This window comes from Arvicanthis niloticus, chromosome 18 (assembly GCF_011762505.2).
Source record: "Arvicanthis niloticus isolate mArvNil1 chromosome 18, mArvNil1.pat.X, whole genome shotgun sequence".
Classification (NCBI taxonomy): domain Eukaryota; kingdom Metazoa; phylum Chordata; class Mammalia; order Rodentia; family Muridae; genus Arvicanthis; species Arvicanthis niloticus.
In genome coordinates, this window is record NC_047675.1 from 32873148 (window position 1) to 32889607 (window position 16460).

General features: G+C 41.8%; 1 protein-coding gene across 1 annotated transcript in view; it reads left to right on the forward strand.

The window, feature by feature from the left end:
* Nucleotides 1–16460, forward strand: part of Tango6 (transport and golgi organization 6 homolog) — a 175439-nt gene that overhangs the window by 111173 nt on the left and 47806 nt on the right. Inside the window, exon 16 of the mRNA XM_034522335.3 lies at nucleotides 14698–14849. Within this exon, the coding sequence (XP_034378226.1) occupies nucleotides 14698–14849 (152 nt within the window). The remainder of the gene's footprint in view (nucleotides 1–14697; nucleotides 14850–16460) is intronic.

Genomic DNA, 16460 nt, shown 5'->3' on the forward strand with positions numbered 1-16460 from the left:
AAAACAAAGGAAAATTGAACATAGTCAGCCTTCATATCCATGTGTTCAGTTTCTCTGAATTCAATCAACCATAGATTGAAGATTTCTTTTTTTTTTTTTTTTCATTTTTGGTTTTCATTTTTTTTTTTTAAGATTTTTTTAAAAAAAATTTATGCACTAAATGTGTGTACAAACTTTTTCTTACAATTATCCTGAAAACAATAAAATAGAAGAGCTATTGATATAGCATGTACATTACAGTAGCTACTATAAGCCATCTAGAGATGATCTAAAATCTCTGGGAAGCTGTTTATAAGGGACTTTCTCTCGTGCACATGTTGGTATCTGCCACTGAATCCTGAGACCAGTCCCTCACAACCCTGGAGCAGCAGCTGGGATTGGATTTTTTTCTAACAGGCTGTGATGAGTTCCAGTTGTGTTAGTCTGGTAATTAAGATGAGGAATGACTATTAAACAGCTACATAATATTTTACAGAATGATGTCACAATTCACACCATCTATTCAACTAAAATTGTGTCCTTTCAAAGTGAAAGTTATTTTATCATTTGTTTTGATTGCAAAGAGTAAAATTGTCTTGTTTTAAGAAATATGAAGCCGAGTGTGTTAGCACACGCCTTTAATCCCAGCACTGGGGAGACAGAGGCAGGCGGATCTCTGAACTGGAGGCCAGCCTGGTCAGCATAATGATGAGTTCCAGGACAACCGGAGCAATATAGACCCTGTCTAAAGCAAGAACTAAGGGTGGGGGGTGGGGTGGGGAGAGGGAGAAAGGGAGGGAAGGGGAGAGGGAAAGGGAGAGGGAAAGGGAGAGGGAAGGGGAGAGGGAGGGGGGGAGGAAAGAAATATGGAATATGAATCCAGAGACTGTAGAGAAGGCTCAATAGTTAAGAGCACTGGCTTTTCCACAGGACCTTGTTTCCAGCACCCTGTTGGCAGCTAACAACTCTGCAACTCCAGTTCCAGTTGATCCAACACTCTTGTGTGGCCTCTGTGGGCACTGCATGCACACAGACATGTGTGAAGACAAACCACTCACACACAATAAATAAAAGTAAATAAAATCTACAATAAAATTTTAAAAGAGAAATAAAAGACGGGCATAGTGACATAGCTTTAATGCTAAGGCTTGGGAGGCAGAGGCAGGTGGGTCTCAGGAAGGTTGAGGCCAGCCTGGGCTACAGAGCAAGTTCAGGCCAGATAGAGCTATCTGTGGAGACCCTGTCTTAAAAAAGGGAGACCCCATCTCAAAAAAGAAAGAAGGAAAAGGGAGGGAGGAAGACAGACCCAGTGTGGCCTAGTGATGTAGCCAAATGGAAGAGTACTTACTTAGCCTGTGGGAGGTCCTGGGTTTTATTTCCAGTACAAAACAAACAAACAAAAAACCCAAAAAGCAACTCCACCACTAATCCATTTTGATCTGAAATGACTTGTACTGACTATGCAAAGGATGGTAAAGTAAGTCGCCTTTAGAAGGTTGTTGCTAATGGAAGGGCTCAGTGCTTGACTGCATATAGATGAGTGGCAGTAGGTAGTAGTACTAGATGCATGACAGCCAAGCATGCTGTGACATGCGCATGTGTGCACACGCACACATAAGTTTGTTTAAATGTAAATAATGTTAAGGAGTTGATTATTGTCTCTGCAGTGCTGTGTTTGTTGAACTCAAGGCCCCATGGATTCTAAGCAAGTCTTCTGTTGTTCTGCTGCATGTGTGTGTGTGCACACACACACACACACACACACCCCATTATGAAAGGCTAATCAGGTAGCTTGTCCAGTTAGCTTTACACTTTTTTGTACTTTTTTTTTAATAAACACATCCTTTTGCTAATATAGCCTAGACTGGCATTAAACTCATCATCTTCCTGTCATGGCCTCCTGCATGTGGCTTTGTGGATATTACAATTACACCTGGCACTGAGTTTTGGTTTTGATTGTTTTTTTTTTTTTTTTTTTTTTTTTTTTTTTCCTTTTAATGTGTAATGAGATTGCTCATGATTTTTTACACTTTGCTTCTATTACCTAATGGATTTTCATGACTGATTTCCTAATGCTAAGCTATTGTATTCTTTGATAAACCTACTTATTCTAGTCTACTACTGGTTTGCTTAAGCATATTTTGTTACATGTTTGTGCCTTTTTTGTGAAAGGACTATATGGTATATAGTCTCAGATTTTTCTGAAGTGGGTATGGTTTCTTTATATCCTTCTTTTGGGCTTGTTTTAGGGCAATTTAGTCTTCAAAATTGATTTAGGAATTGTCCTCTGCTCTATTTTTTTAAAAAGATTTTGTATAGAGTTCATTGTTTATTTCTAAATACTTAATAGAATTTAATTGTGAAGTCATTTGTTATTTCTCAGTATGTGAGAGGTTTTGTTTTTCATTAGGACAGGATATCACTCTGAAGTACAGACTGGTCTAAAATTCACTATGTACCCCATGGTGGCAACCCTTCTGCCTCAGCCTCTCAAGTTCTGGGGTCACAGGTATATGCCGCCATGACCAGCTGAAGGTTCTAACATTTCTTTTGTATGATTTTCTTTTCTTTTTAAGTCAGTTTTACTGGTTAATGTCTTTAAAGCAATTTATCTATTATCTAAGTTACTGAATTAATCATAAAATGATTTAGTATTCTCTCATCATTTTGATGTTTGTAGGCTTAGTCATGTTCCCTCGCTTCATTTTCCATGTTGGTAATTTGAACATTCTCTTTCTGCCCTTCAACATGTGCACTCTAGCTAGAGGTTTATTAATTGAGTGCAGCTTCCTTTTCAGACAGCCAGCTTTTTAGTCTCATTCATTTCTCCAATTGGTTTTTGCCTTTTTGGTTTATTGGTTTCTGTCTTCTATATCTATTTCATCCTATTCTAAGAATTTACTATTGGAAAACAAATTACCTGGAAACATGGTCAATTAAAGTGACAAATATTATATCCTAGTTTCTGTAGAGTAGGAGCCCAGGCAGGGCTTCACTGTGGTCACAGAAGCCGAACTGTATGGTGGTCATCTGAAGAATTAGCTGAAGGCAAAACCACTTTCAGTTTGATTCATTTTGTTAATGGGAGTTGGTTTTCAGGCTGCTGGAGACGGAAAACCTCAGCTTTGTTTTCACATCCTTTTCTCATTCTTTCTTTTTTATATTTAGTGTGTGTGGTCTGTTGTGTGTTTGTGTTGGGTGTCTGTATGATAGTGAGTATATGTTTGTGGCATTAGTGTGCATGTATTCACATGTTTATGCAAGTACAGTCACACATGCATGTGGAGACTAGACATGTTAGATGATTTCCTCCCTCATTTATATATATATTTTTTGAAACAGAGTCTTAATGTAGCCCAGGCTAGCACTGAACTTAGTATATAGTTGAGACTGTCATTATTATTTAAATGTGTGTGATGTGTGTACATGTGAGAACAGGTTCCCTCAGAAGCCAGAAGAAGGCATCAGATTCACTAGGGTTCCAGGCAGTTGTGAGAGCACCCAGTGTGTGTCCAGTAACTGAACTCGGGTTCTTTGAAAGAGTAGAATACGCTCTTAACTACTGAGTCATTCTCCTACCCCTGTTTTTATTATTCTTAATTTCCACTGTTGGCTTACTGTGGCGAATAGTGTTGGGTACTTTGGGGCTATAAAGCTAGATAGAGATGGGGTGCCATACTACAGATCTTGAAAGCTGAGCAGAATAATTTGGACGTATAAGAGATTTAGGTGTAGTTGGCAGGGGCATGAAGGATGGATGGAAAAGGGAGAGCTTGGAGTCAGAGAGACAGGTGGGAGGCTGTAAGGATGTTTCTTGGCACAGAGAGCTCAGGATTTGGCTAGATGTAATGTGTTGAAAATTGATTTTAAAAATAGCTATTATAGCAGTTCAGAGGATGCGCTGAGAGACTGCCATTTTCTTTTTGTTTAATATCTTGTGGATATAGAATTACCATTCATCTAACAACTCTTGTTCTCAGAGGATATTGAAAGACTCAAATGAGCCTGGCATGGTAGTGCATACCTTTAATCCCAGTACCCAAGTGACAGAGACAGGCAGATCTCTGTGAGTTCCAGGACAGCCAAGGCTGTTACATAGAGAAACTCTGTCTCAAAAAAACAAAAAAGAAAAGAAAGTCTCAAATGAAATGGTATATATGAAACTATGTACAATATAAGAATGTCATAGAGATACATGTATCCCTGTATTAACTCTGAGCGTGGGAATTTCAGATACCCACGTAGAGAGGCTAGAGCATCTACTGTGGCAGCCATTGGGCACATGAATAAGAATTTGATGTATGTGGGATTTAATGTTGGGCAGCCTTTATTGGGGGTGTGCATTGTGACATGTGTAACGATGCCTTGGGTTTCTTTCTTGGCTCTTAACATGAAGTGGTGTAGACAAGTTGCATAATCTCTTTGTTCCTTTCTGTAAATTATGGATAATTGCAGCTACTACCTGAGTGGGCAGTTATAAAATTAAACCAGATTATACATGTAAAGTTGTTAGAACCAGCCCCTTTCCTGGTCAGGGTAGATAACTGTGGCTTGTCATTTTGTTTTTGTGAGAGGCTCACATTTCTTCATGCTCCCAGTAAGCAGCCCTCGGTCCCTGAGGTGTATGATCCTTCCATCCAGTTCTGGGGCTAGGCATTTCAAATGTGTGTCCTCACACAGCAGCTGGTTTTGTTACTGCTCCTCAAGTTACTGTTTCTGGAGGAAAGGTGAGAGCTTCTAAGAGTAAGTGACTTCCTCAGAGCCACAGTGGACCAGAGACTCAGATGAGAAAGATGCTGCCCTTTGCCCAAACTGACATAAATCAACATTTGGTTGGTTGGTTTTGTTTTGGGGACAGGATCTCACTGTGTAGCTCTGGCTGTCCTGGAACTCAACACGTGAAAGAGGCTGGCCTCGAACTCACAGAGGTCCACATGCCTCTGCCTCCCAAAAGGCAAAGCCACTAAGTCTGACTTTGTGTGTTTTAGTAAGAGTATTTATTATTGGTAAAAACGTCATAAAACCAAATTGTGTTGAGACAATGGGCTGAAGAGATGGTTTTGCAGTTAAAAAAAGTTAGGTTCCCAGCACCATCGTGATGGGTCATAGCCAGCTGTGATCTAGTTTCAGAGGATATGACTTCCTCTTCTGTGGTGCACATATAGAACACTCAGGCACACACAGAAATTAAATTTGTTTGTTTGTTTTTTGAGACAGGGTTTCTCTGTGTAGCCCTGGCTGTCCTGGAACTCACTTTGTAGATCAGGCTCACCTCAGACTGAGCGATTCTCCTGCCTCTGCCTTCCACAAGATTAAAGGCATGTGCCACACTGGTTTGTTTGTTTGTTTGTTTGTTTGTTTTAGTTTTAAAATTATACTGTAAAAGTAGAAAAACAACGAACTGGTAATAACAAAGTCTTAGGGGCAGAGTGCACATTGGCGACCATGCAGTGACGAGGGCTTTATCTCTGTAACAGGAGGAGAAGGAGCTTTTGTGTAGGGACGCTAGAGTTCCAAAACTGTGGCCCTTAAGCCAGATGTAAGCCACTGCCCTTTTCTACATCTCGTAAGTTTGGAATGAATTTCTCAGTTCAAAATGGTTGGGAAGCAAGGGGAGAAAGAACAATCTTTTGTGTCACAGTCTTGTAATTATGTTCAGTGCCGATTGCAGTGCCCACAGATAAAGTCCATCAAAACAGTCTCCGTCATTACAGATTTCCTGTGGCCCAGTAGTAGCCGCTGAAAGCGCTCACAGTCAGAAGCCTTCATGGAGAGGCCTGACCCTCAGGGAAGGAAACATTGCCGGAGTTCACAGTGTTTCTTTGGCAATCCTCAGTGTTTGCTTCTCACCAGTTACTCTTTGTTCTGAATTATTCCTGTGTTAGGTTTCAGTCTATTCTTTCAGTATCAAGCATTGTAGCCTACATTCAGAAGTGGAACCCTTACCTGTTATAGTTTGATCTCTTTAAAGAGCGGTTGAGTAGGAATTGCAGTTTTTCTGTAAAATGACCAGCTACATGAGTCACTGCTTGGAAGGGACCAGATGCTGTTGGCAAGGCATCCTTTCTTTAAAGTTAACAAACTAATTGTGCCTGCATGTTTCAGGATTTTGTTCTGTTGTTTTTATTTTTGGTATTCTCATACATTTTTCTACCAGCTCATTCCCTTATTCCAATTTAGACTCTGCTTCCTTGTGTGTGTGAGAGAATGTGGAACACTTAGGCACCCAATTCACTCTTCTCTTTGCAAATTGTGAAATAGGCTTTTGCATTTATTTTGACTTTTCAAATTGCAAAAGGCTAAACCAAAGATCTGATTTAAAAACCCTATTCCTCTAGAAAGAAAATACTATTTAATTTTTATCTGATAGAACTTCATATAGTAAGAATTGATTTCTCAGCACTTGAAAGATACTCTGTTGATTTTTTTTTTTTTTTTTTTTTTTTTTTTTTTTTTTGTGTGAATGAGTGCTTTGCTTGCATGTATCTCTGTGCACAGTGTGCTTGCCTGGTGCCTGTAGAGGCCAAAGAAGGACATCAGATCCCTGGAACTGTAGTTACTGACAATTGGGAGCCGTAGTGTGGGTACTGAAAATGGAACTGGCTTCTCTGAAGAGCAGCCAGTGCTCTTAACTGCTGGTCCATCTCTCCAGGCCCCCTGTTGTTAGTAATTTAAGCATAAGATTATATAGTGTTAGGCCATGGACTTCCTAATTTGTACTTGTCAATATGATAAACCTGGAGGCTGGGGTTCAGCTGTGATATGCTTCCACAAAGTGTGAGGATCTGAGTTTGGATCCCCGGCACTTGTGTAAAAGCCACATGAGGCGCATACTGTAACCCCAGCACTGAAGGGCTGTGTGCGGGACAGGAGCTTGTTAGCCAAAATGGTGAACTCCTGGTCCACTGGGAAACACTAACTCAAAACTCAGGTGGAGAGCAATAGAAGGAGACATTTAATATCAACTTCTGGTCTCCACACATGCACACTCAGGTGAGTGCACCTGCACCACACTCAAGTGAGTGCACCTGCACATGCATACATGCACACTCAGGTGAATGCACCTGCACACACACACACACACACACACACACACACACACACACACGCACAGTCTGGTGAGTGCACCTGCACATGCACACATGTACACTCAGGTGAGTACATGTGCATACACACACACATGCACGCTCACACATGCAACACAGACACACTATTAAGAAGCTCACTAACTCCTGGCATGCTTGAACAAGTTTGAATATTTATGTAGCAAATTAAAGTCATTAAATCATCTGAAAAGTTTTAATACTTTCATCATCACCAAATGCAAAAAAAAAAAAAGATCTTCATTTAAGTCTAGATTTTTGTATCCTCTTTCATCTTTTAAAATAACTTAACATTTGAGTTTTTCCTTTTTGTGATCATGTTTCTGGATTTTGAATTCTACCCTTGAAGTAAGTTTCTGCCTGGGGCACCCTTTTCAGGAGAACAGATCCGTTTGTCTTGTTGGTACAGTTTCTTACTACACACTTTCTGCACACGGTGCCTTTGTACAGGTGAAGCCCATCTGGGGCAGGGTGTCAGTGAGCAGCTGAAGTAGAATGGCTGACTTAGTTAATACAGAACTACACATTCTGGGCCCCTCCTGTTGAAACCTAATGACTGTAGCATACTGTGTTGCCAGGAACCCCACTGACACAAAGAATTTCCTGTAGTTGTTTGGCTCTCTCAAGAAGATACTTATCTCTGCTCCTTATTTGTGCATCCCTGCTCTCTGAAGAGATGGAAAAAAACCATAGTTTTGCCAGTTGATGTATGAGTTAGGACCTCGGTCCTCCCTCGGCACCTCTGGTCCTCGTCTTTCTTCTCTTTCCCATTTAAAACCTTTCTGTACAAATCCTTATGCAGATTTGACCATCAGAAGAAAGTAATCAGTTTTCAAAAGTTGTTCCACCTGCAAATCTTTTTCATTCTTCCACAGCTTATAAACAGCAAGTGGGGGGTGTATTAAGATTTGCTGGGGCAGGGGGATGTAGCTCAGTTGGTAGAATGCTTGTCTAGTGTGCATGCTGCCCTGGATTCTGTCCCCAGCGGTATATAAACTGTGAGCCCAGCACTCTGGAGGTGGAAGCAAGAGCACCAGAAGGTCAAGGCCAGCTTGAGGTATCTAGAGATTTTTGAGACGTTGTCTCAAACAAACAAACAAAGACAGTCAAGGCATTTGTTGTTGTGTAGATGACAGCTTCCTATTTATTATTGTAGGATTATTTTGCATTTTTAACTAGTGGGCTGTCTAATCCATAGGAATGGATTTTGAATGATTAACTAGACTCCAAATCAGTATAGTTAGTAATGAACTATTTGCCAGTCCATTGCCTTAAACACTCAGCTACCTTAGTAGTAGAAATGTTTGGAACTGGGCTAGAGAGATGGCTTAGCAATTAAAGGTGTGTAACACTCCTCCAGATTCCAGAGGCCATGAGTTCCCAGTGTCCATTTCAGGTAGCTCACAACCTCCTATAATTCCATTTCCAAGGACTCTTGACTCCTTAGGCAACTGCATACATATGCACAGACATGTTCATATACACATAATTAAATTTTTTTAAAGAAATATTTGGAGGTAAGATGTTTTTGCAGCATCTTTGAGACATTCTTGATAGATTGCTGGTACTAACGACATATGTCTAGGCTGCATTTCTCCTACCCATTTCAACTTCTGTGTGTTTTATACCTTGTCTCATAGGGATCTTGCCATGGTCTCACTAAAGCCTGTCAAAGTATGCATTCAATCTGCTTCTGAATCACTCTCTCTTAGGTCATCCATGTGATAAAGTAACAAGATGCCCTGAAACAAAATCAAGAAGGAGCCCGGAAATCCTAGCTAGCTTACCAGGGTTCAGGGTCACCTCTTGGTTCCATTACCTTACGAAAGAGGGTGGTGAGGAATGAAAAAGTGGCTGATCATCAGCCGTAGGGAGAAGAGTGGGCCCTGACATGTAGACAACACTGGGAGAATCCATCTAGGGACTACCCAGCATTCCTGCCCAGTGACTCCTGTGACTTGCCTGCCTGACAAGCCCCATCAGGACAGCCTTTGTGCTCTCATGGGCCATTTACCAGTCCTCTCCTCTGGTTAGGAAATCACAAATACTCAGTTATGAAACTAAGAAACAAAACTAGGAAAGAAGTGGAGAGTCTTGTTCTCTGCAATCTGGAATGAGTAGGGTTCCAGTCCTTCGCCCAGGCTGTTGAGTGGGAATTTGTGTCTGTCAGAGAACTGAAGGCCTTCACTCCCATTGTGCCCTGTGTTTATTACTGTTTTCAAGACTTAAGCACTGCCTCTCTCCCGCCCATGCCTTATAAAGTTAAACAAAGAAATATGAAGAGTATAAGGACCTTGAAATGTCAGAGATGTGGAGCAGTCAGTTGGCTACGGTCATGCCCTTTTGTTTTAGAACGGAAGTTCCTGCTGTTCTCAATGGGGAGCCAAGTAAATGTCCTTATGTCAGAAAGAAAGAGAATACTGCTTGGGAACCGAGTCAGCTTGAAAGTAGCTTGGTAACTTGGTAGCAACCTCTTTTCAAGTTTACTTTTGTGGTTTGTAACTCAAGGCTAAAAGGGGTTTTTTTTGGTTTTGTTTTTTGGGTTTTGTTGTTGTTGTTGTTTTAATCTACCTCAAAATCCTAGTTGCTTAAACAAGGGTAAAGAGCATCCTGGCCTGCAAAAGTGCAGCTAACACAGCTTCAGGTACACACAGCATTGGTTCACTGCCACCTAGCCTGCACCTCTGTGTTCTCCAAGATGCTCGTCTTTGTCAGCAGCTGTGTGCAAAGGGAAGGAGAGTGAAATTGGAAAAGAAGTGTTTTCCCCCAGCCTCAGGAACATTCAAGGCCAAAAAGTAATTGTTAATAGATCAAAATTTACCCATGATTTTTTTAACGATGAATTCCATCAAAAGCTAATTACAGTTTAATTGTTTATTTTTCTAAATGGCTTTTAAAGAGGAAATCCTGCCTGTTAGATATGCTGTGTTGGGCTGATTTTTCTTGTGACCTTGACAGAATTGCAGTGTTGACTCTGGGACACATAGCAACAAGTCAGTTTATCACAGCAAGGACAGAGCAGCAGGTGACAGATCAGATCTTATCATCCTGTCTCCTGTTTGCCCCTTTGGATCAGCAGGAGTAGTCTGGAGTGTCATGAGGCCCTACAGCCTTGTGCCTGGCCTAAAGTAATGGGAATCCAGCCTGAGGAAAAGTATTTGTTCCTTTTTGCAGTTACTAACTTAGTCAAGTAAAACACTGGTTTTGACTATTTGACACTGTTAGTCAGGCGAGTCCAAGATGGGGTTAACTCTTCTCTGCTTTCTTTGCACTGTGAGCTTAATTTTTCACCTACTAAAGTACCTTCTTTTTATGAAGCTTTTAGGAAGTTGTTCAAACAAATTTAAATTCTTCCATAGTTTCCTTAAACACACAACTTAGTAAGGTGGTTGCTGAATTCAGGGTAGAAAGAGAGTTGCAGATAGCCAGGCCCTACTGCCATTTCGTGAAGTAAAAGCCCTTAGATGTAGGATGTAACAGACAGGCTGACTGGGCCCTACCCAGGCTTCACTGTGTTCGCTTGCCTGAGCTGTTGGAAAATGCTCTAGGAAGCAGGGCTCCGCGCCAGCCTCAGTTTCCAGGCATGTCTTAGGCTGTGGCTGGTGTCTACAGAAAGTACTTCCTGAAAGTAGTAGTGGGAAATTTGAGAGTTGTTCTTCATGAAACCCATAAGAGAAGAAAACAGTGAATGTTTGCCCGTGGGGGCTGGGGGTGAGGGGGTGCACTAGTGCTCCATTGTCCAAACAAAAGGTCTGGGAAGGGTTTAGAGGCTGGTAACTCCAGGAAGATTCTACAAAGCCATGGGAGCATCGCATCTAGGTGAAGGAAACAAAGAAATGAAAATGCTTTCTGGGTGGGATAATTGTAGTTTGTTGCTTAAGCAGATAACAAGGAATAATAGTGGGTATCTTAGGATCTCAGATTTTAATTTACAATTAAATGAATTGGCCAATAGGTACAAAATACTCAGCATACAACCTATCCTCCCAAGCTTCTAATGGGGAAGTAGTGGTTTTATTTTTGTTTTTTAAGTAGGTTAACAGGTATCTAAATATGATTTAGCTTTTTTTGCAAGTCCTCGGTGTGTGTGTGTGTGTGTGTGTGTGTGTGTGTGTGTGTGTGTAAAAGAATGTGTAAATTTGAGAGCTGGAGAGAGTTCTGAGGTTAAAAGCACTGACTGCTCTTCCAAGAGGACAAGGACAATTCCACATGGCAGCTCACAACCATCTGTAACTCCAAGATCTGACACCATCACACAGATATACATGCAGACAAAACACCAATGCACATAAAAATGAATGAATTATTTTAAAAAGAGAATATGTAAATGTAGGAGTCATGCTGGATACCAAGATAGTGACCCAGTTAAATTTTTGTTCAAAAAAGAAAAATTACTGAGCTTAATTTTTTTTTTTTTTTTTTTTTTTTAGAAAAGTAAATGTTAGTTTTAAAGTTAAATTGGAGCTAGGCAGTGGTGGCGCACACCTTTAATCCCAGCATTTAGGAGACAGAGGCATGGGGACCTCTGAGTTTGAGGCCAGCCTGGTCTACAGAGCAAGTTCCAGAGCAACCAGGGTTATGTAGGGAGACCCCCATCTCAAAACAACAGCAACAACAAAGAAATAAACAAATAAGTTAAGTCAAAATGTGTACCTTAAGTCAAAATAAAAACATTTTAAGAGGCTGGAGAGGTGGCTAGGTGGTTAAGCATGCCTGCTGCTCTTGCGAAGACACAAATTCAGTTCCCAGCACTCACATGGTGGCTCACAACCACCTGTAACTCCAGCTCTAAGGGACCTAGCACCCTCTTCTGTACTCCATGGTGCATATATGCACACATGGAAACTCATATACATATAATTTTAAAATAGTAAAAAGAATTTTTTCTCCTTCTTCTCCTTCTCCTTCTCTTTCTCCTCCTTCCTTCTCCTCCTCCTCCTCCTCCTCCTCCTCCTCCTCCTCCTCCTCCTCCTCCTCCTCCTCCTCCTCCTCCTTCTCCTCCTCCTCTTCCTCCTCCTCTTCTTCTTCTTCTTTTTCTTCTTCTCTTCTTTTTCATAGGGTTGGTTTCTGCTGGAAATTTTATTTACAGTTTATTGTATTTTTTAAGATTTTAACTTTATTTTTAATTATGCTGATATATGCACATTAGTGCAGGTATCAACAGAGGCCAGAAAAGGTTAGAGCCTCTAGAACTGGAGGTACCTGCAGCTGTGAGCCACTTGACATGGGTGCTGGGGTCCAAACCCAGGTCCTTTGGAAGAACTGCTCTCCACTGGGCCAGCTCTCCAGCACTGCTAATGCGATATTTAAGAACATGATTGAGATATTGTTGGTGCTCAAGATTTGCTGGACCAGGTTGGGAATGTGGCTCAGTGGTAGAGTGCTTGCCTGGCTTGTGTGAGGCCTTAGTTCAGTTATCAGCCCTGCCAGTGACACCCAACCTGTCACCCCAAAAAGGAGTTGCTGATTGAGTTGATGAGAGACTCCTTAGTGTTCATCCTTTGGTTTTTCTCTGCTACTAAATTTTATTCCTTCTTTTATTGGATAATGAGAGCTGTGTTTCCCTTTCTGACTTAGCTACCAAGAATTACTAAACTCAATTTTGAATTCATTTGCAATAACTATACTTAGCTTGGGATGTCTGCAGTCCTCACTTACTGTAGAGTTGTGAAATACTTACTTTAGGGCTGGAGATGTAACTCAGTTGGTAGAAAGGTTGCTGAGTATGCACAGAGCCCTGGACTTGACCTTCAACACCACGTAAGCTGGGCACTGCTGGCACAGTGCCCAGCATTTGGAAGGAAGAGGCAGGAGGATCCTTTTCAACTATTTAGGGATTTTGAGAACAGCCTGTGCTGTATGAGAGAGCTTGTCTCAAAAATTTATTTTAATAATGACTTATTTCATTGTTAGCTATTGTCAGTTGTCTCAAATCCTTAGTATGAAATGAGCAGTGAACAATACTGAGCTGAGTCGTGAGTGACAGTGAAAGGTCATTTCAGGGACACTGTGGTCAGGTTGGGTGAAATAATACTGGCTGTGGGCTAGAGAGGTGGCCCAATGGTTAAGAGTACTGCTGCTCTGCTCTTCCAGAGGTTCTGAGTTCAATTCCCAGCACCCACATGGTAGCTCACAGCTATTTGTAACTCCAGTTCCAGAAGATCTAGTGCTCTCTTCTGGCTTCTGTGAGCACTGCATACATGTGGTGCACAGATATTCATGCAACAAAATACCCTTCCCATAAAATAAAATAATAGTGATTATACTCATGAAGATGATGCTATCTCTGTTCTTAGTTAAAAAAAAAAAAAACCAAATTACTAATCAGAGCCAAATTACTGATCAGAGCTGTGCAGTGGTGGTGCCTGTAATCCCAGGACTTGGGAGGCAGAAGCAGGTAGATCTCTGAGTTTGAGCTCAGCCTGTTCTACACAGTAAGTTCCAGGACAGTCAGGGTTACATAGAGAAACTCTGCTTCAATCAATCAATCAATCAATCAATCAATAGCTGATCAGAGCATCTCTAAATAAATAAATGGATAAATAAATAAATAAGTAGCTGATCAGAGCATCTCTATAATACTACATGGTCAGTTTCCTTCAGTTTTATTTTCAGTTAGGCATTGAACTTGCTATATAATTGAGGATCACCTTGAATCTTTGATCTTCCTGCCTCTTCTGAGTCCTGGGATTACAGGCCTCAACCACATTGAATTTCAGTCAGTGCTAGGGATCCAACCCGGAGCTATATGCATGCTAGGCAAGCACTTTCCCACCTAAGCTCTGTCCCCAGCCCTGAGTATGTTCTGTTTCCTATGCTGAAAACAGACTGCAGCAGAGTTAACACTGAGTCCACATTGATGTACACATGTTGGGAGCCGCAGTGATTCGCCATTCCAAGATGGCGCGGGCATCCTGTCCTCCCACTAGTAAACAATTGACTGCGCAGTTGCAAAAGGCAGAAATCGGGCCAAAGTCACTGCCCATCCCGGGGCGTAATATGGGGTGATGAGTGAACAGCCAATCAGAAGTGAACACGTCACTCTAGGGTATATATAGCAGTGCCTTTCCCTGGCTTGGGGCCTTTTCCGCTTCTGCTGTTACAAGAAGTAAAGCCTCGTCTGTAGTGATACCCGATTACTGCCTCCGTGTCCTTTTTCACAGGCAAAGGGGACACAAAGGAGGTGCGCGCAACATACACAGGGCAGAGTGAGACACAGCCCCGCATGGAGAGTGTCAGGACCACAGCTGTCAGCATGTGTCTGTCTGCACCCGCACCTAAACTTCAGGCCTCGTAAATGTAGAAGGATGCTTTATTAATTTTTATATCTAAAGAACATTAGTGTACCTAACAGACGTCGAGGCATGTAGCCCAGTGTGCCTTGAAGCCAACTATGTAGTTCAAGCTGACTTTGAACACAGAAACTTTCTCCAGCTTCCCAAGTGCTATATTACAGGCATGAGCCATCATGCCGAGCTCTGAGCATGACTGTTAGTGGTTGGATATGTCCATTGCAAAGTGTAAGGCATCATGTAGCATGCTATGGCAAGGTCTCTGTTTCACCACTGAAGAGTTGAAATCGAAGGATCTTGATATATTTTTTTTTTTCCTACAGGGGACATGGTCTCAAAATACCGGGAGCCTTTGATCCATACCTTCCTGCGGGGAGTGAAAGATCCTGATGCTGCACACAGGGCCAGCAGCTTAGCCAACCTGGGAGAGCTGTGCCAGCGCCTGGACTTCCTGCTGGGCCCCGTGGTTCATGAGGTGCTGTATGCAGACTCTGCCTCCCAGAGTTTGTTTTGCATGAGACTGTGATAATGTGTGGGATTGTGAGTCAGGAGAGCTGTGCTCGCTCCATCTGCTGCTGCCTGCCTCTGACTGAGTCATTTAACCTCTCTGGGCTGTCCATGTAGACTCCCCTCCTCAACTCAGTTCATTTTTAAGTTTTATTTCTTTTTAAATATTATGCGAAGTGTTTTATTATGAGATTTTCTTTTTTTCTTTTTTCTTTTTTCTTTTTTTTTTTTGGTTTTTCGAGACAGGGTTTCTCTGTATAGCCCTGGCTGTCCTGGAACTCTGTAGACCAGGCTGGCCTCGAACTCAGAAATCCGCCTGCCTCTGCCTCCCAAGTGCTGGGATTAAAGGCGTGCGCCACCACCACCCGGCTTATTATGAGATTTTCATGCAGAGGTGTTGTAGCTCCCAGAGGAGGGAGTCCCCAGCTGAGCTGAGGAGTTCAGGAGACTCAGCCTGTTCCTTCCCTTCTTTCCTTCATTGCTTCCTGGCTTCTGATAAGAGAGTTTTACCAGACACTAGATCTCATAAGAGATTTATTGGAGAGTGTGTGTGTGTGTGTGTGTGTGTGTGTGTGTGTGTAACACATTTCCTTTCCTTATTCATCTTTTGGTGGATGTCTAGGCAGGGCCTGCTTTCTAACTGTAGTGTAGTGCAGAAGTCAACATATACGTGCCAGCAGATCTATGGTAGGACACAGAGCCCTTTAGGATCCTACTAATTGTTGATTCCCTAATAATCTATATGCTTACCACAATGATTTGTTACCTTAACTTTCCCTGCTTGTTTCTCTATTGAACGATATCTTTCAGATTGAGCATCTCCACTCTAAAATCCAAAATGTTGATGCCAATATAATGTCACAATTAGAAACTTCTCTATAGCATGAAACTTGGTACAATTCATAAAATTATTTAAAATGTTGTATAGAGCCAGGCAGTGGTGGCACACACCTTTAATCCCAGCACTTGAGAGGCAGAGGGAGATAGATCTCCAAGTTTAAGGCCAGCCTGGTCTACATAGTGAGTTCTAGGACAGCCAGTGCTACACAGAGAATCCCTGTCTTGAAAAACAAAACAAACAAACAAAATGTTGTATAAAATTACCTTCTGACCAAGTGTCTAAAATTTTATGAAATATAATTAAATTTCATGTTCCACAAAAAAATCTGAACTCCACATCAGTTTGGTCCCAAGCATTTTAGAAAAGAGGCGATCTGCCTGTGCAGTTAGCATCTCAAGTTCCATTTCCCCACCCTCGCATAAAAACAACCAGTAAATTGTTGAAAAGATTCTGGTGCCGCTGACAAATTTGAAGAAACTTTGAGGTTGAGCTAGACTGACCTTTTCTTCATTCTCTGGATCATCTGGAAGTCGTTTCTATTCATCAAAAAGTCTTGGACAAATACTCGTGATGGCCCTCCTTGGTCACACAGGCACCAAGCAGTCAGCTAAGAGCCTCCAGGATTCATACTTGTAAAATTATGAGGCCTAACAGTCCCTGGACATTGTGATCCCTAAACCCAAACATGAAGACCAGCTTGCTTCCCTAGTCCCTGGCCTGTTCTCTCGCTCTTAAGGA